General features: G+C 39.8%; 1 protein-coding gene across 1 annotated transcript in view; it reads right to left on the bottom strand.

Annotated features, from left to right (window-relative positions):
• Positions 1–12,730: 12,730 nt before the first annotated feature.
• Positions 12,731–21,164, bottom strand: part of cacng4b (calcium channel, voltage-dependent, gamma subunit 4b) — a 54,975-nt gene continuing 46,541 nt past the window's right edge. Inside the window, exons 3-4 of the mRNA XM_062037326.1 lie at positions 20,894–21,034; positions 12,731–13,586 (exon numbers count right to left, since the gene is read on the bottom strand). Of these exons, the coding sequence (XP_061893310.1) occupies positions 13,060–13,586; positions 20,894–21,034 (668 nt within the window). The 3' untranslated portion in view covers positions 12,731–13,059. The remainder of the gene's footprint in view (positions 13,587–20,893; positions 21,035–21,164) is intronic.

Below are 21,164 nucleotides of genomic sequence, written 5' to 3'. Positions count from 1 at the left end.
TAAGCCGCCGTGCCCCACTTTAGTCTAACGTCTGGCCCATTTTCAACCCTGATAACACAACTGGGCTTTGAACTCTCAAAAGGGAAGCAAAAGGCAAAGCATAAAGTCGTTTAAGAAGCTACTGTAATGTGATGCAATTGAGGTACCTGGTCTATTTTCCATCTTTTTTCATATATAAGGCGCCATATTATTATTATATATTTATATATAATATATATATATATATAGTCTTTTATATTTGAATATAAAAGACTTCCTTGTGGTCTACATAACATGTAATGGTGGTTCGTTGGTCAAAATGTTGCATAGATGATGTTTTACACATCATCTTCAAGCCGCTTTCTGACAGTCGCTTCCGGATGCGCCGTTTTGTGGGCGGTCTTATTTACGTGGCTCACCTTCGGCAGCGTCTTCTCCCCGTCATCTTTGTTGTAGCGGTGTAGCGTGCAAGGACGGGAGTGGAAGAAGTGTCAAAAGATGGCGCTAACTGTTTTAATGACATTCAGACTTTACTTCAATCAATAACGGAGCAGCATCTCCTCATCCGGAAACAACAACAAGGCCGGAAATGTGTCCCGTGAAAAACCGGAACTCTCTAATAACTAAAGTTCCTTGGGTGAATAATGTAAACTCACTACACCGGTATGTTTTAATGGCGAGTTTACTGACAGATATAAGTAAGAACTTTACACTACTTCATATTAGAAATGGCAACAGCGGAGGATGAATGGCGGGGTTGGGGGGGGCGGGGCCGGGGGGCGGGGTTAAGGGGGGAGGAGTTTATTTATAGCTGGAATTCACTGAAATTCAAGTATTTCTTATATATATATATATATATATATATATATATATATATATATATATATATATATATATATATACGCATCATAATTAAATTATCCCCTCAACTCCCCCCAAAATGGATTAACTCGCTGGAATAAAAAAGACAATATAACATACATCCATAAACGTGGACGCATGTGAAAAAGTGCTATATATTTATCTGAACAGTAACCTATTTATTTATTTATATATGCACCTTATTGCTTTTTTATCCTGCACTACCATGAGCTTATGTAACGACATTTCGTTCTTATCTGTACTGTAAAGTTCAAATTTGAATGACAATAAAAAGGAAGTCTAAGTCTTGTTTTCCGCGAACAGACAAAACAATGACTTGTCTGTTCTATTCGTCCATTACATCTCCACTCTGGCCTGGGAACGCTTCGGGATTCCCCAGGAGGAAGTTGCTAATGCATACTTGCCAACCTTGAGACCTCCAATATCGGGGGGCGTGGTTGGGGGCGTGGTTATTTACAGCTAGAATTCACCAACTCGAGTATTTCATATATATTTCATATATATATATATATATATATATATATATATATATATATATATATATATATATATATATATATATATATATATATATATATATATATATATATATATGTATGAAATACTTGACTTTCAGTGAATTCTAGCTATATATATATATAAAATAAAAAAAATAAAAAATATATATATATTTTTTTTATTTACATAGAAAAAAAAAATAATAATTGAATTTCAGTGTTCCATTGGCTATCCATTAGATGGCAGTATTGTCCTGTTTAACTTCTCCATTCATGATGAGTATATCATTTCGGCCGCCATGTCTGTAATTTCCTCGTTCTTCTGCTTCGTCTCCTTGTTGTGTGCGCAGTTGTGCACTCTATAAAAGCCCTAGATGTTATGACGTCTTTGGGCAGGCGAGCTGTTTATTTTGTGGGAAAGCGGACGTGAGAACAGGCTGTCCCCACTCAGTCTCAGGTCCGCATTGAGCTGGAGGGGGCGTGGCCTCCAGCTCCGGCTGAATACCGGGAGTTTGTCGGGAGAAAATCTCTGCCGGGAGGTTGTCGGGAGAGGCGCTGAATATCGGGATTCTCCCGCTAAAAACGGGAGGGTTGGCAAGTATGTGCTAATGTTGCTCTGGAGAAGGAAGTCTGGGGGTCTCTGCTAGAGCTGTTGTCCCCGCGACCCGATTCCGGATAAGCGGTTGAAGATGGATGGATGGATATATTGTGCATATGTAATAAATAAACATAGAGTTTAACGACACCCCCTTCTTGTGTGTGCCGTCCCTTCCTCCTGTACAATCAAAACAGAAGCTTTACCAAATCCTCCTCCCCCATGTTGACTTCCTGCAAGTGTAACAACCAGGTGTCCCCATGCTGGTGTATCACAGCTGCAGCATGCGGGCAGACACGTCACACTATTCCAAAAGCCAAAGCGTTCTCTGTAAACACCATTACCAGATGAGTGAAGCGGGAAATTGATCATCAAAGCTAAATCAGCTCTCTTTTAAAGCGGGGGAGAGAGGCAGGCCCGCCGGGTCTCCAGAGACGCTCGTTTCATTACCACGTTCCACCTAGGTGCGTTTACGGCAACACACCTATTTCTTCTTTTTTCCCTCCCTGGCTGAACGTCGCCACTTGTCTTCCTAAGTGTGTAATAATGGTGTCTTTTGGCGCAGGGCGTGACCCTGTGACCTTCCCCTTTCCTTATGATTACAGCTCATCCTGTCACCGCCGAGGTGCCAAAAAAAACACACACACACACACACACACACACACACACACCTCACGGTTGTCTCTAAGCAACAAGGCAGGATGTGTGCAGGCGCCATGGTAACGTGTCACCGCCAATCAAGAAGAGGGATCATGTTATTCTGAAAATCGTGCGACTTAAACCAGGATCGACGCAGCGATTAACTTAGATTGCAGCTGTGGAGACTTTTTGTTTCGGGACGGAAAACAATTTTAATTGGTGGCTAATTTTACCCGTAGCGAGAGGGACTGCTCGGCTTTGAGAGGGCGTTCGTTCGCTAATGACAGGCAACATTTCTCCTGCTCAATTAGACCAGCCCGGCCCCCCTCGGGCCACTTCTTTTTAAATGAATAGTCTCGTCTGGAACAAAACAGATCGGTCACCCGATGCTCGCTTTGTCCCGGTCGCTTTGAGAAAGTCTGCTCGTGAGTGTTGTGTTGATGAGGCCACGTGGAGTAAACAAGAAACAAAACAGGACGACATCATTAGTCACTTTGTGGACAACTGGTCTTTTAAAGGCCTACTGAAAGCCACTACTACCGACCACGCAGTCTGATAGTTTATATATCAATGATGAAATCTTAACATTATAACACATGCCAATACGGCCGGGTTAACTTATAAAGTGACATTTTAAATTTGCCGCTAAACTTCCGGTTCGAAACGCCTCTGAGGATGACGTATGCGCGTGACGTAGACCGGGGAACACGGGTATGCCTTCCACATTGAAGCCAATACGAAAAAGCTCTGTTTTCATTTCATAATTCCACAGTATTCTGGACATCTGTGTTCGTGAATCTGTTTCAATCATGTTCATTGCATTATGGAGAAGGAAGCTGAGCAAGCAAAGAAGAAAGTTGTCGGTGCGAAATGGACGTATTTTTCGAACGTAGTCAGCCACAACAGTACACAGCCGGCGCTTCTTTGTTTACATTCCCGAAAGATGCAGTCAAGATGGAAGAACTCGGATAACAGAGACTCTAACCAGGAGGACTTTTGACTTCGATACACAGACGCCTGTAGAGAACTGGGACAACACAGACTCTTACCAGGATTACTTTGATTTGGATGACAAAGACGCAGACGTGCTACTGTGAGTATGCAGCTTTGGCTTCTAAACATTTGATCGCTTGACCGTATGTGCGCAACTTTTTTTTGCGTATGTACGTAACTTTTTTAAAAATATATAAGCTTTATGAACCTTGGGTTAGGTGAACGGTCTTTTGGGCTGAGTGATTGTGTGTGTTGATCAGGTGTTTGAATTGTATTGGCGTGTTCTATGGAGCTAGGAGCTAGCAGAGGAGCTAGGAGCTAGCGTAACAAACACGCAGGTGTTTTTATGCAGGATTAATTTGTGGCATATTAAATATAAGCCTGGTTGTGGCTAATAGAGTATATATATGTCTTGTGTTTATTTACTGTTGTAGTCATTCCCAGCTGAATATCAGGTCACCCCCGGCTCTCACAGCATCTTCCCTATCTGAATAGCTTCAACTCCCCACTAGTCCTTCACTTGCACTTTACTCATCCACAAATCTTTCATCCTCGCTCAAATTAATGGGGAAATTGTCGCTTTCTCGGTCCGAATCTCTCTCACTTCATGCGGCCATCATTGTAAACAATAGGGAACTTTGCGTATATGTTCAACTGACTACGTCACGCTACTTCCGGTAGGTGCAAGCCTTTTTTTATCAGATACCAAAAGTTGCAATCTTTATCGTCGTTGTTCTATACTAAATCCTTTCAGCAAAAATATGGCAATATCGCGAAATGATCAAGTATGACACATAGAATAGATCTGCTATCCCCGTTTAAATAAAAAAAATTCATTTCAGTAGGCCTTTAAAGGCCTACTGAAAGCCACTACTACCGACCACGCAGTCTGATAGTTTATATATCAATGATGAAATCTTAACATTGCAACACATGCCAATACGGCCGGGTTAACTTATAAAGTGACATTTAAAATTTCCCGGCAAACTTCCGGCTGAAAACGTTTCGATATGATGACGTTTGCGCGCGACGTCAACAATTGAAGCGGAAGTATTCGGAGCCCATTGAATCCAATACAAAAAAGCTCTGTTTTCATCTCAAAATTCCAAAGTATTCTGGACATCTGTGTTGGTGAATCTTTTGCAATTTGTTTAATGAACAATGGAGACTGCAAAGAAGAAAGTTGTAGGTGGGATCGGTGTATTAGCGGCTGGCTGTAGCAACACAACCAGGAGGACTTACTTGGATAGCAGACGCGCTAGCCGACGCTAGCCGCCGACCGCACAGATGATCGGGTGAAGTCCTTCGTCCTTCCGTCGATCGCTGGAATGCAGGTGAGTATGGGTGTTGATGAGCAGATGAAGGCTGGCTGGCGTAGGTGGAGCACTAATGTTTTTATCATAGCTCTGTGAGGTCCCGTAGCTAAGTTAGCTTCAATGGCGTCGTTAGCAACAGCATTGTTGATCTTCGCCAAGCTGGAAAGCATTAACCGTGTAATTACATGTCCAGAGTTTGGTCGTATTGTTGCTCTTCTGGCTATCCTTCCAGTCAGGGACTTATTTGTTTTGTTTCTATATGCAGTAAAGCCCAATGCTATCACGTTAGCTCAGTAGCTAAAGTGCGTCACCGATGTATTGTCGTGGAGATAAAAGTCACTGCGAATGTCCATTTCACGTTCTCGACTCTCGTTTTCAAGAGGATATAGTATCCGAGGTGGTTTAAAATACAAATCCGTGATCCACAATAGAAAAAGGAGAGAGTGTGGAATCCAATGAGCCAGCTTGTACCTAAGTTACGGTCAGAGCGAAAAAAGATACGTCCTGCACTGCACGCTAGTCCTTCACTTTCACGTTCCTCATCCACGAATCTTTCATCCTCGCTCAAATTAATGGGGTAATCGTCGCTTTCTCGGTCCGAATCTCTCTCGCTGCTGGTGTAAACAATAGGAAAATATGAGCAGTCCTTCCCCCGGTGTCGTCACGCTACTTCCGGTAGGGGCAAGGCTTTTTTTTTATCAGCGACCAAAAGTTGCGACCTTTATCGTCGTTGTTCTCTACTAAATCCTTTCAGCAAAAATATGGCAATATCGCGAAATGATCAAGTATGACACATAGAATGGATCTGCTATCCCCGTTTAAATAAAAAAAATTCATTTCAGTAGGCCTTTAACTAAATGACATCACTCGGTTGACATACAACAGAGCTGCTCAAAAAGGTTTATCATGTCTTTTTAGTCATATACTTTTTCAAATTTTCTTGTAATCAGACAATATTTTCGGTGTATTGGAATCTTTACCTGACATGTTTCGACTCTCGCCTGCAGTCTTCTTCAGAAGGGTCACCTGGATAGAATAGGACTTTATTGTCATTGCATAAGTACAACGAAACTTTGTTTTCAGCACAAACCCGTTCACGATTAGACAAACAAACAGTGTACAGGGGTTACAGAACAGGAACGCTGATGGGTCGCCACGAGGCGCCCCGTAAAAGATGGGGATAAAGGTAAAACGCTGGGGAAGAAGATGAGTAAAAAAATACAATCTAGACTGGGCTCCTAAGGGGGCCTAGTCTGGAGTGGGAAAAAACCTCCATGCCATGCACACATAAACATGTTACATTTAATCACGACAACTCGCAACAGAGGGGGGTGAGATGGGGCCCTGGAGGTCGACTGCTGCTATGAAGCGCTGCCAGCCGTCCATCACTCTGAAGGGGAATCAAGCCGTGGTGAAGGCGTGGGGGGGTGGGGGGGGGGGGGTGTATATGCCCATTTGTCTTGGGTGTGTTGATGTAGTATCCATAGGCCTGGGGCCTTTCTGCATGCAAGCAAAAGTTCGACTCCAGATGTCGTTGAGGAGGGAGGGAGGTCAAAAGCGTCTATCATTGAGGTGTCCTCGGGGGATGTTTTCAGAACAGCCTGCTCCTGTTGTTGCAGCGTCAAGGCCATTTGAGGGAGTTAAATCGTAGATTAGGATTTTTGTTTTTCCGCGAGCAGACATTACAATGTTATGTTATGTTATGATATTTTCATTTATTATGCGCCCCCCCCCAACCAACTGTTACATCAGCCCGGGGCGCAGACAATGGCTTGTCTGTTCTATTCATCCATGCTGGCTCTCATATCCAATTTTTCCCTTTAAACCAGCTTTTTCATGATGTGATCCATCTTGCGATTCAGTTCAGAACCCCCCCTCCTCCAATTGATTAGTTCGATCGCCTCCTTAATCCATCGTTTGGAGTTGTAACTTTCTGTGCCGATGATTTTGCCGTTGTCCCGGTCCATGATGTGGTTATTTATTTTTGCAATGATCTGATATGGCTGATTTTGGATTTCCTGTTCGGATTTTTGTTTTAGGCTTCTTGTCAACCTTCCCGTTGTCTCTTGTTCGCATTCTTTCTGGTGTTTTTTCTTCCTTGCGTTGAATGTCCTTCCTGTTTCTCCCATTTTGATGATGATTTTGCCATTATCCAACCTGGGTCACCGAAAAAGGGGAACAATAAGTTAAAAAAAGAAGGAAAATAGAACAAAGAAGAAACCCAAAGAAAAACCTAAAATAAAGAACAAAGAGGTCATAACATTACCAGAATTATGTGTACCCGCAATGGTAAGCATTTCTTTTCATTCATTGTACGACAACATCTCCATTGCAAATAACAGTAGACCATGTCTTTTTAAGCAGATTTATTTAAGTATAATGTTATTTTACTTGACGAACAACTACTGTATACAATACCCCCCCGCCAAGGTGCAATGATCAAAGATTAAATATTGATGAACAAGAGATGGAATGGATAGGCACACTTCATAAAAATAAGTTAAAAAAACAGATAAACAGTTGAGGTTACAACTAAATTAAATACAGCCCCATTCACTTCCACTTCCAACTCAAAACACTACTTTATGTATATTTTTTCTTTTTAATCTTTAAAAAAAAATTTCACTCAAGACCTGAAGACATGACAGGCTTCTATTTTTGGTAAGGTGTTTTAAACATATATTTTTATTTACAGATACTCAATTAAATTAATATATATTTTACTATATGTAATGTATAACTTGTATTATTCTATATAATATTATAGCCCCGGTCACTCTCTGAAAGGTGGAGTGATGTGGAGAAGGAGTCATTGCGCTGAGGTGGCATTTTCCATCGTGTGATTAATCGAGTCAGAGAAGAACATTTTTATTCCGGAAGGACTGAAGTGACAAAACCTTTTACACTGAAGACCAACTTAATAGAAGTGAATATTTTGTTGTAATGAAATTACATTCGTTTTTTTCTCTGTGATGGCAATTAATTATACAAACTGCATGAAAGACAACTATGTGAACTACTACCCTTCCAATGGCCCGCAATCCAGTGCACACTTGTACAAAAAATATGAAGGGTCCATAAAGTCTGCTACATAAACCTTTAAGCGAACAAAGACCCACAGTTCAGTTTGGTACTGAATTAGTCTGCAGTTTCTTGAAGCTTTAATAGATATAATAATGATTTGTACCTGTAGCTTAGCCACGTGGCTTAACCACATTTTCCAGTATCTTGGCGGTAGCTTAACTCCTGAAGTGAATTAATTAATTAACTCATATTATGTTCTGCATATGGTGAATGTTTATATTCAACTTGGAGAAAGCGAACCACCGGGTTTAAGTAAATAATGGTTGAGTCCATAATAAATTGAGGAGCCTTAGTTGGACATTTGCACGTGGACTGGGTTAATACATTCAGACTTCGGAATGCAAATGTGATAGCTCTATCCTGGAGGAGAGACTCATTGTCTATCTTCACATCAACATATAAGTTACAACATATAGAGGTTGTTTTCCGGTCACTTACACAAGAACATCTCTTTACATGGACAGGTCTATTGTGATCGAGGGAGTCGAGGTACAGACCGTGGACTCATTCAAGTACCTCGGACAATAAGCTGGACTGGAATGTTAACACGGACCACTTGTACAGGAAAGGACAGAGCAGGCTGTACTTCCTGAGGAGGCTGCGCTCCTTCAACATCTGTAAAAAACTCTTGTGGATGTACTACCAGTCTGTGGTTGCCAGTGTACTGTATTACATCGTAGTGTGCTGGGGAGGGGGGGCAGTACATCTAAGAAGGACAGCTCCAGACTGGAGAAGCTGATCAGGCGGGCCGGTTCTACGATCGGAATAAAACTGGACTCACTGGTGACGGTGGCAGAGAAGAGGACTGTGGAAAAACTAGTGAGCATCCTGGATGATGCCAGTCACCCTCTGCATACCGTTATCAGTAGCCAGAGGAGCCTGTTCAGTGCTAGACTGCTTCATCCCAAGTGCAGGACTAATAGACTCAAAAACTCCTTTGTCCCACACGCCATTGGACTGTACAACTCCTCTCTAGGGGTACTAGGATGACAGGGGATGCAAAACAATAACAGTGCAATACTTGTTCATAACATGGTCACTACTGCCTAGTTTCTCTTGTTATATTCTTATTTTACTGTTATATTTTTATTCTCATTGTTGCTTTTTATTTGTATCCTTATTGTAATATTTTTCTATTTTGTTTCCATTTATACCCCCATTATTTACTTTTTACTTTTTAAATTCGATCTCAATTCTGTACACTGCTGCTGAAATTTTAATTTTCCTGAGGGAACTCTCCTGAAGGAATCAATAAAGTACTATCTATCTATCTATCTATCTATCTATCTATCTATCTATCTATCTATCTATCTATCTATCTATCTATCTATCTATCTATCTATCTATCTATCTATCTATCTATCTATCTATCTATCTATCTATCTATCTATCTATCTATCTATCTATCTTGTACGCTCCTGAATCAACACACACCCAGACAGAGAAAGAAGGAATATAAGACGATGGTTTGGCACTTCCAAGTTAGGAGTGCCTCATTTTTTTTTTGACTTGACCCCCTCCAGGTACTGCGGTCCTGTATAATGACATTCGCTTGTAATAAAGCAACTTTTTGTTAAGCGGAGCGTCTCCGACGTCTCTTTCGATCCAGCCGCACTGCCGTGTCGCCCTTCTGCCCGAGACAGGAAAAGGATTTGCAAATCATTGTAATACGAAGGTCCTGAGTAGTCCTGAGTTCAATCCCGGGCTCGGGATCTTTCTGTGTGGTGCGTGGGTTCCCTCTGGGTACTCCGGCTTCCTCCCACCTCCAAAGACATGCACCTGGGGATAGGTTGATTGGCAACACTAAATTGGCCCTAGTGTGTGAATGTTGTCTATCTATCTGTGTTGGCCCTGCGATGAGGTGGCGACTTGTCCAGGGTGTACCCCGCCTTCCGCCCGAATGCAGCTGAGATAGGCTCCAGCAACCCCCGCCCCCCGCGACCCCAAAAGGGACAAGCGGTAGTAAATGGATGGATGGATGTATTCTGTTTTTATTTACGAATAACACAACGTGCCAACGTCACTGGTTTTGGGGTTTTGTACAATTTCAGACGGAATACATAAGAAGGGGGCCCCCGCTCCATTTTCTCCTCAGTTTGAGGGCCCTCGGCCTGGAAAACACTGACGACTCCTGCTATAAATACTAAACAGTTCAGTTCTTTGTGAAATTTGTTGACAGTATGAAGAATACAAAAGCGTATCTATATCGTACCACCGTTTGGGCCACAGGTAGGGCAGTGTGTTCACATAGCTGGCGTGGTATGCATACTTGCCAACCCTCCCAAATTTTCCGGGAGACTCCCGAATTTCAGTGCCTCTCCCGAAAATCTCCCGGGACAACCATTCTCCCGAATTTCTCCCGATTTCTAGTCGGACTTAAGGCCACTTGACCAACCAAAAATAGTATTCTGTGGTTACTTTTTGGTTGGCCAACGGTTTACGTTGTATTGCGCACCCTGACGGCAAGTGTGGGAGTCGGTTCTGAAGTATGAAGTAAAGAGACGTAACTTTGTCACCTCGCCTGGTTATTGACTCCAACCCAGAATATTACACTGCCCATACCTATGCTCCTTCAAAGGCTGTGCTACTGGCTGCAAAGCATTGCACTTTCAAATACAACAATGAGTAGAGAGGAGTGTTATGTGTGTACTGTATATGTGTAAATAAATGAACACTGAAATTCAAGTATTTATTTTATATATATATATATATATATATATATATATATATATATATATATATATATATATATATATATATATATATATATATATATATATATATATATATATAAAAATACATACATTTATATATAGCTAGAATTCACTGAAAGTCAAGTATTTATTTTATTTATATACAAACCCTGTTTCCGTATGAGTTGGGAAATTGTGTTGGATGTAAATATAAACGGAATACAATGATTTGCAAACCATTTTCAACCCATATTCAGTTGATTATGCTACAAAGACAACATATTTGATGTTCAAACTGATAAACTTTTTTTTTTTGTGTGCAAATAATCATTAACTTTAGAATTTGATGCCAGCAACACGCGACAAAGAAGTTGGGAAAGGTGGCAATAAATACTGATAAAGTTGAGGAATGCTCATCAAAACACTTATTTGGAACATCCCACAGGTGAACAGGCAAATTGGGAACAGGTGGGTGCCATGATTGGGTATAAAAGTAGATTCCATGAAGTGCTCAGTCATTCACAAACAAGGATGGGGCGAGGGTCACCACTTTGTCGACAAATGCGTGAGCAAATTGTTGAACAGTTTAAGAAAAACCTTTCTCAACCAGCTATTGCAAGGAATTTAGGGATTTCACCATCTACGGTCCGTAATATCATCAAAGGGTTCAGAGAATCTGGAGAAATCACTGCACGTAAGCAGCTAAGCCCGTGACCTTCCATCCCTCAGGCTGTACTGCATCAACAAGCGACATCAGTGTGTAAAGGATATCACCACATGGGCTCAGGAACACTTCAGAAACCCACTGTCAGTAACTACAGTTGGTCGCTACATCTGTAAGTGCAAGTTAAAACTCTCCTATGCAAGGCGAAAACCGTTTATCAACAACACCCAGAAACGCCGTCGGCTTCGCTGGGCCTGAGCTCATCTAAGATGGACTGATACAAAGTGGAAAAGTGTTCTGTGGTCTGACGAGTCCACATTTCAAATTGAACCATCCGGATTGTTCTAGGCGCAAAGTGTAAAAGCCAGCATGTGTGATGGTATGGGGGTGTATTAGTGCCCAAGGCATGGGTAACTCACACATCTGTGAAGGCGCCATTAATGCTGAAAGGTGCATACAGGTTTTGGAGCAACATGTGTTGCCATCCGAGCAACGTTACCATGGACGCCCCTGCTTATTTCAGCAAGACAATGCCAAGCCACGTGTTACATCAACGTGGCTTCATAGTAAAAGAGTGCCGGTACTAGACTGGCCTGCCTGTAGTCCAGACTTAAATATCGTGTCTTTGTAGCGCATATGGGTTGAAAGGGATTTGCAAATCATTGTATTCCGTTTATATTTACATCTAACACAATTTCCCAACTCATGTGGAAACGGGGTTTGTAAGAAATACTTGAATTTCAGTGAATTCTAGCTATAAATATACTCCGCCCCCCGGCCCCGCCCACCTCAATTCCCCCGCTCCAATCTCCCGAATTTGGAGGTCTCAAGGTTGGCAAGTATGTCTATATATATATATATATATATATATATATATATATATATATATATATATATATATATATATATATATATATATATATATATATATATATATATAATATTATATATTATATATTATATATATATTTATATATATATATATATCCCTCCTACATATATATATATATATATATATATATATATATATATATATATATATATATATATATATATATATATATATATATATATATATATATATATATATATATATATATATATGTAGGAGGGATATATATATATATATAAATATATATATAATATATAATATATAATATTATATATATATATACATATATATATATATATATATATATATATATATATAATATATATATATATATATATATATATATATATAATATAATATATATATATAATATATAATATATAATAAATATATATATATATATATATATATATATATATATATATATATATATATATATATATATATATATATATATATATATATATATATATATATATATAAGAAGTATGTCTCATCTGTAGTTGGTCGTACCCTTGATCGAAACGCGGACCCTGGAGTGAGCTCCACAATTCTAAGCAACACACAAATAGAACACTAGACAGGAGAATAGAGCACCTTATGGAGTCATTTACAGGTGGAATAATGCTGAATACTGCGTGATAAAACAGCATCTGGCATCCTGTTGCCAGCTCAAAGAAGCTAACACTGAATTCACGTTGGCTACGGCGCACACCACTGTTCAGCAGCATCCACCATCTGTACAAGCGGGTACACAAAAACAAAAAGGATAGTCCATTTCATCTCGCCGTCCGCAAAAAAGGAGACCTGGCTTCACGGTCCGGCTCACACCGGCGTGGTCCTGCGGTTCACCCCGTCCTTCAAGTCGTTGGAGAAACAGTTGTGCACCTGCAGGAATTCCGCGGCCGCCTCGTGCTCGGGGCTGTACGCGTTCTCCGTCACGCTGTCCCTCGCCAGCGCGTACATGGACAGCTCGTCCAAGGCCCCGCCGGAGGACGGCGCCCGCTTCAGGCCCACCACGGGCGAGTTCTCCCGCGACCCCTCCGTGGAGTGAGAGCTGGCGTGCGAGGTCCGCCGGCGGTAGCGGAAGCTGGGTATCCGGGAGTACGGCGACGAGGACGAGAGCGAGCGGATGAAGTCGCGCCGCGCCCTCCAGCGGACTTCCTTGTTTTTCTCAATGTAGATGTTGATGGCGAGGACGGCCACCGTTTCGGCCACGATGAAGGAGAGGGCGCCGAAGTAGAAGGACCAGCCGTAGGAGTAGGTGTACTTCCTGTCGTCGTCCCGCTTGTCGTTGGGGTCTCCCGCGTTGCTGGAGATGTACACGATGATGCCGATGATGTTGCTCAGACCTGATGGATGGCAGACAAGAACACTTTGTCAAGAACGTCCTCTGGATTGTAAATGGGTAAATGGTAAATGGGTTATACTTGTATAGCGCTTTTCTACCTTCGAGGTACTCAAAGCGCTTTGACACTATTTCCACATTCACCCATTCACACGCACATTCACACACTGATGGCGGGAGCTGCCATGCAAGGCGCTAACCGCCACACATCAGGAGCAAGGGTGAAGTGTCTTGCCCAAGGACACAACGGACTTGACGAGGTCGGTAGAAGGTGGGGATCAAACCAGGAACCTTCAGCGCCACGACGTCCCCAGAAACAAGACGCAGTTTTGGCGCTAACGCACTTTTTGTGTCTTTTTTACGCATTGAAATCAAAAAGGACGCGGAATTCCAGAAGGCCATTTTTTTAATTTATTTTTTTCCTGCCCTGTTTGATAGTTTTTGTATTTTTTATTTGATCGATTATTGTTTTTCGCCTGTGTTTTTTTTTTTGCAAATATATTTTATTGAATTTTACGGTTAAAATCCCATTTTTGACAATCATACTTTGCTCACTCAGACCCATACTTGCCAACCTTGTATATCAGACCTGGGCATTCTGCGGCCCGCGGGCCGCATCCGACCCTTTGTGCGTCCCTGTCCGGCCCGCGTGTGGCCAATTATAATTTACAAAATACATTTTAAAAAGTATCTATGTCGAGTGTGCAATACAACGGTGCTGCTTTTGTTTTGAAAATCGTTATTTGTATTACTTCCGTGTGGACGTATGCGCGTGCGTGATTGTGAGTGAATGTGAACAGCTGCAATCATTAATTACAAAATAAAGTTGAAAAAACATCTATGTCGTGCGCGCAATACAACTGTGCTGCTTTTATTTAGAAAAGTATTATTTATGGGCGTGTGTCCGTGTGTAACCTGTGAGTGAAGGTGCACATGCAGCGACAAGTGATGCACGGTTTACACCAGAGACGCTAAAAAGAGAAAAGTTGATGAAGAATGGCGTGTTTTCAACAAGACATGGACTGCCAAGCAACGTTCCCTCTAAGGTGCGTGCCTGCGCAATTGCGCACTGCTCAAGCGTCCTCTGCGCGCAGCAAGTATATGCCGCGCACCAAATCAAATCCCATCTGAATTCTAAACAAAATAAACATATTTATTCTACGTAATTTTGCAATGCAACTTTGAGTGACCGTGACAACAAGCGGCCCTAACGGTGTTCGTCAACACCGTTCAATTGAACACCGTTCAATTATTGTAACGTCTATCGAGATGCTTCGAGGCCAGGAATTATATCGATCACTTTATTGAGCAAAACTGTTTATATTCGGACATAACCACACCAAAAACATGAGTAAAACACTTCTATCTCGAAAAACTAGTCATTTTCTGCCGTACAAACCAGGCCAAAACCAACTTGTCATCTGTCACCTACACGCATACCACTAAACCACTGGTGCGTTTATGGCCACACAAAAAGTCGGACAACTCAAACACCACACAAAGTTACACTATGACTCCTCAGTCATACATGTGCTTATTTTACTGTCATTTATTATTAATGTTAATTTATTTATATTAGTCATGGAATGCTGTTACACACACTATGTTGAAGTATTACTATTATTATTAATTATTATTATTATTATTATTATTATTTATCTTACGGTATATATCAAAAATAATATTGAGCAAAATTTAATTGAAATATTGTCGATGTGGCCCTCCAGCAGTGCTCGGGTTGCTCATGCGGCCCCCGGTAAAAATTAATTGCCCACTCCTGTTGTATATTGTAGCGTCCCGGAAGAGTTAGTGCTGCAAGGGGTTCTGGGTATTTCTTCTGTTGTGTTTTTGTTGTGTTACGGTGCGGATGTTCTCCCGAAATGTGTTTGTCATTCTTGTTTGGTGTGGGTTCACAGTGTGGCGCATATTTGTAACAGTGTTAAAGTTGTTTATACGGTCTACCCTCAGTGTGACCTGTATGGCTGTTGACCAAGTATGCTTTGCATTCACTTCTGTGTGTGTAGAAGCCACATATATTATGTGACTGGGCCGGCACGCTGTTTGTATATAGGAAAAGCGGACGCTACACTGCAAAAACTGGAATCTAAGTAAGATGAAATATCTCAAATAAGGGTGATATTTGTTTATTTTCTGTCTGATAAGACCATTCTTCTCACTAAGCAGATTTTATGTTAGAGTGTTTTACTTGTTTTAAGTGTTTTGCTCCTAAATGATCTCAGTAAGATATTACAGCTTGTTGCTGAGATTTGATGACCGATATTGAGTAAAACATGCTTGAAACTAGAATATCAACTGTTGCAAAGCTGTGTCATCAACACTCACAAGTATAAAACTACTTTTTTTAAAGTAATAATTTCTTATTTCAAGCATGAAAACAAAAATCATGACTTTGAGACAATTGTGTCTCATAATTAAAACGGATGACAGCCAAATGGACTTTGCTGTTTTATTTTCAGTGAAACAATAGAAAATACGTACTCATATAGTAGTACAGTTGGCACAGTACTGTAAACTGACAGTTAAAATTTAAACATTTGAAATTTCTAACTATTTTGAACAGAAATAGTTCATGCATATTCAGATAAATTCTTTAAAATTACAATTAAAAAAATTTGCCCGGGGGCCGGGCTGTATATATGCGCACTAATTGACTGAAAGAGCACGCACTTGGCGTGATGATGTCATGTTATCCATGGAAAAATGCATTTTTAGACCATATGATTTGCCTGAGCGGCTAGTAGACCCCGAGAGTAACAAGCGCTTGCCTTGTTGCCTTCCATTAAGAACAATAAATTAGTTTTTAGTATAAGTTTGCTGGTTTCAAGAAATGTAATGCCGAGTGCATATCATTATGTCAAGATAATGGCACTAGCATTTACTTCATTTAAGAATACTTTTCAACATATTGAGCAAAAATGTCTAATTTGTTTTTCTACCAAGAAAAGTGCACTTGTTATTAGTGAGAATATATTTATTTTAAGGTATTTTTGGGTTCATTGAGGTTAGCTAATTTTACAATTTTGACAAGCCAAATTTTCTTGTTCTATTGGCAGATAATTTTGCTTAGTTCAAATAAAATACCCCTCATTTTTGTATTTTTTTTTCTTGTTTTTGAACACTGACTTTTTGCAGTGTAGAAGGTGGGGATCAAACCAGGAACCCTCATGTTGCTGGCACGGCCACTCTCCCAAACAGCACCACGCGGTCCCCAGAAACATGACGCTGTTTTGGCGTTAACACACTTTTTGTGTCTTTTTACGCATTGAAATCAGGACGCGCAATTCCAGAGGCCCATTTTTTTCTCTTTTTTTTTACTGCCCGGTTTGATTGTTTTTTTATTTTTATTTGATCGATTATCGCTTTCTGACGGTGTTTTATTTTTATTTTTTGCAAATATATTTTATTGAATTTTACAGTTAAAATAACATTTTTGACAATCACACTTTGCTCACTCAGACCCTTCATACATGCACACATCCACTCATACACACTCACATGCACACTCACTTACACACTCACATGCACACTCACATGCACACTCTGCTCAGCAGCCTAGTGGTTAGAGTGTCCGCCCTGAGATCGGTAGGTCGTGAGTTCATACCGACCTTTTTCCAAAACACAATATAGAATGTGAGATATAACAGGATAATGCATACATTTATCATTTGTTTTCAAAACGCTTACAAAAAAGTGGGACCGCAAAAATGTACTCTGGGATCCCATTTTCATGACTTGATGGGGTCCCCGGGACCCCATTTGGAAAATTCGTAGAGCCAACACTGACCTCAAAAAAACGGAATGGAATTTTACAGTTTTTTACTGAATGAAACACCCAAAATGTATATGAAAAAAAAGAAAGTGGGATTGACAAAATTAACTATGAACAATAAAACACTGAATATTAACAACATATGAACGTTGCTCCTCTTTTACTTCTCAGACCACATCTTTTACAATCAAGCAACACAACGAAAATGTAACAAACAGACAGTTTTACCAGATTGCCCATGACATTCACAATACTATAAAACAGGGGTGTCAAACTCATTTTAGCTTACAAAAAAGTGAGACCCCAAAAATATACTGTGGCACCCCATTTTTATGACTTGATGGGGTCCCCGGGACCCTATTTGGAAAATTCCAAGCGCCAACACTGACCTAAAAAAAAACTGAATGCAATTTTACAGTTTTTTACTGAATGGGACACTCAAAATGTACATGAAAATAAAGAAAGTGGGATTGACAAAATTAACTATGAACAATAAAACACTGAATATTAACAACATATGAACGTTGCTCCTCTTTTACTGCTCAGACCACATATTTTACAATCAAGCAACACAACGAAAATGTAACAAACATACAGTTTTACCAGATTTCCCATGAAATGTATCATTTGAAATGTATCATTTGTTTTCAAAACAGTCACAAAAAAGTGGGACCCCAAAAATGTACTGTGGGACCCCATTTTTATGACTTGATGGGGTCCCCGGGACCCTATTTGGAAAATTCCTAGCGCCAACACTGACCTCATAAAAAACGGAATGGAATTTTAACAGTTTTTTACTGAATGAAACACCCAAAATGTACATGAAAATAAAGAAAGTGGGATTGACAATATTAACTATGAACAATAAAACACTGAATATTAACAACATATGAACGTTGCTCCTCTTTTACTTCTCAGACCACATCTTTTACAATCAAGCAACACAACGAAAATGTAACAAACATACAGTTTTACCAGATTTCCCATGAAATTTATCATTTGAAATGTATCATTTGTTTTCAAAACGGTCACAAAAAAGTGGGACCCCAAAAATGTACTGTGGGACCCCATTTTTATGACTTGATGGGGTTCCCATTTGGAAAATTCCTAGCGCCAACACTGACCTCATAAAAAACGGAATGGAATTTTAACAGTTTTTTACTGAATGAAACACCCAAAATGTACATGAAAATAAAGAAAGTGGGATTGACAATATTAACTATGAACAATAAAACACTGAATATTAACAACATATGAACGTTGCTCCTCTTTTACTTCTCAGACCACATCTTTTACAATCAAGCAAAACAACAAAAATGTAACAAACATACAGTTTTACCAGATTGCCCATGAAATTCACAATACTATAAAACAGGGGTGTCAAACTCATTTTAGCTTACAAAAAAGTGAGACCCCAAAAATATACTGTGGCACCCCATTTTTATGACTTGATGGGGTCCCCGAGAACCCCTTTTGGAAAATTCCAAGCGCCAACACTGACCTAAAAAAAACTGAATGCAATTTTACAGTTTTTTACTGAATGAAACACTCAAAATGTACATGAAAATAAAGAAAGTGGGATTGACAAAATTAACTATGAACAATAAAACACTGAATATTTACAACATATGAACGTTGCTCCTCTTTTACTTCTCAGACCACATCTTTTACAATCAAGCAACACAACGAAAATGTAACAAACATACAGTTTTACCAGATTTCGCATGAAATTTATCATTTGAAATGTATCATTTGTTTTCAAAACGGTCACAAAAAAGTGGGACCCCAAAAATGTACTGTGGGACCCCATTTTTATGACTTGATGGGGTCCCCGGGACCCTATTTGGAAAATTCCTAGCGCCAACACTGGCCATTATAAAAAACGGAATGGAATTTTACAGTTTTATACTGAATGAAACACCCAAAATATACATGAAAAAAAAGAAAGTGGGATTTACAATATTAACTATGAACAATAAAACACTGAATATTAACAACATATGAACGTTGCTCCTCTTTTACTTCTCAGACCACATATTTTACAATCAAGCAAAACAACGAAAATGTAACAAACAGACAGTTTTACCAGATTGCCCATGAAATTCACAATACTATAAAACAGGGGTGTCAAACTAATTTTAGCTTACAAAAAAGTGAGACCCCAAAAATATACTGTGGCACCCCATTTTTATGACTTGATGGGGTCCCCGGGACCCCATTTGGAAAATTCCAAGCGCCAAAACTGAGCTAAAAAAAAACTGAATGCAATTTTACAGTTTTTTACTGAATGGGACACCCAAAATGTACACGAAAATAAAGAAAGTGGGATTGACAAAATTAACTATGAACAATAAAACACTGAATATTAACAACATATGAACGTTGCTCCTCTTTTACTTCTCAGACCACATCTTTTACAATCAAGCAACACAACGAAAATGTAACAAACATACAGTTTTACCAGATTTCCCATGAAATTTATCATTTGAAATGTATCATTTGTTTTCAAAACGGTCACAAAAAAGTGGGACCCCAAAAATGTACTGTGGGACCCCATTTTTATGACTTGATGGGGTCCCCGGGACCCCATTTGGAAAATTCCAAGTGCCAACACTGACCTAAAAAAAAACTGAATGCAATTTTACAGTTTTTTACTGAATGAAACACCCAAAATGTACATGAAAATAAAGAAAGTGGGATTGACAATATTAACTATGAACAATAAAACACTGAATATTAACAACATATGAACGTTGCTCCTCTTTTACTGCTCAGACCACATCTTTTACAATCAAGCAACACAACGAAAATGTAACAAACATACAGTTTTACCAGATTTCCCATGAAATGTATCATTTGAAATGTATCATTTGTTTTCAAAACGGTCACAAAAAGGTGGGACCCCAAAAATGTACTGTGGGACCCCATTTTTATGACTTGATGGGGTCCCCATTTGGAAAATTCCTAGCGCCAACACTGACCTCAAAAAAACGGAATGGAATTTTAACAGTTTTTTACTGAATGAAACACCCAAAATGTACATGGAAATAAAGAAAGTGGGATTGACAAAATTAACTATGAACAATAAAACACTGAATATTAACAACATATGAACGTCGCTCCTCTTTTACTTCTCAGACCACATCTTTTACAATCAAGCAAAACAACGAAAATGTAACAAACAGCAAAATATGGATACAAAGTGTAAAAAAAAACCCTACAACCTTTTTCCAAAACACAATATAGAATGTGAGATAAAACAGCATACATTTATCATTTGATTTCAAAACAAATACAAAAAAGTGGGACCCCAAAAATGTACTGTGGGACCCCATTTTTATGACTTAATTTTTTTAGCATTCCTAGCGCCAACACTGATGACGGATAGAGATCCTGACCTTCTCCAACACGGTGAGCGAAGCTTTTTGATTGCAATCTCGTCGATCACATGACCAAGCCCTCATTAATAAACCGCTCACATTGCCTGCAAGCTACCTGCCGGCATGGCCGACCACACTCACCTGCGGCAACAAAGAGAATGCCCGCGCTGAGGAGGACGTTGTTGGTCTTGCTGTAGACACGGCCCACTCCCACGCACAAGCCGCCCAGCATCAACAGAACTGTGCTGAGGATGGGAAACACGCTGGAGGCTCGCACTATACCTGTCCAAACAGAGGAGAGCACGCACTCACTCAATGGATGTTGCTTCATTAATATTCATTCAATAACGTCCTTCATTAATAGGAGTGACAATTTCAGTCTTGCAACATTCAGATAACAAATAACCTCACT

Source organism: Entelurus aequoreus, linkage group LG25 (assembly GCF_033978785.1).
Source record: "Entelurus aequoreus isolate RoL-2023_Sb linkage group LG25, RoL_Eaeq_v1.1, whole genome shotgun sequence".
Taxonomy (NCBI): domain Eukaryota; kingdom Metazoa; phylum Chordata; class Actinopteri; order Syngnathiformes; family Syngnathidae; genus Entelurus; species Entelurus aequoreus.
This window is presented reverse-complemented; position numbering and strand designations above follow the sequence as displayed.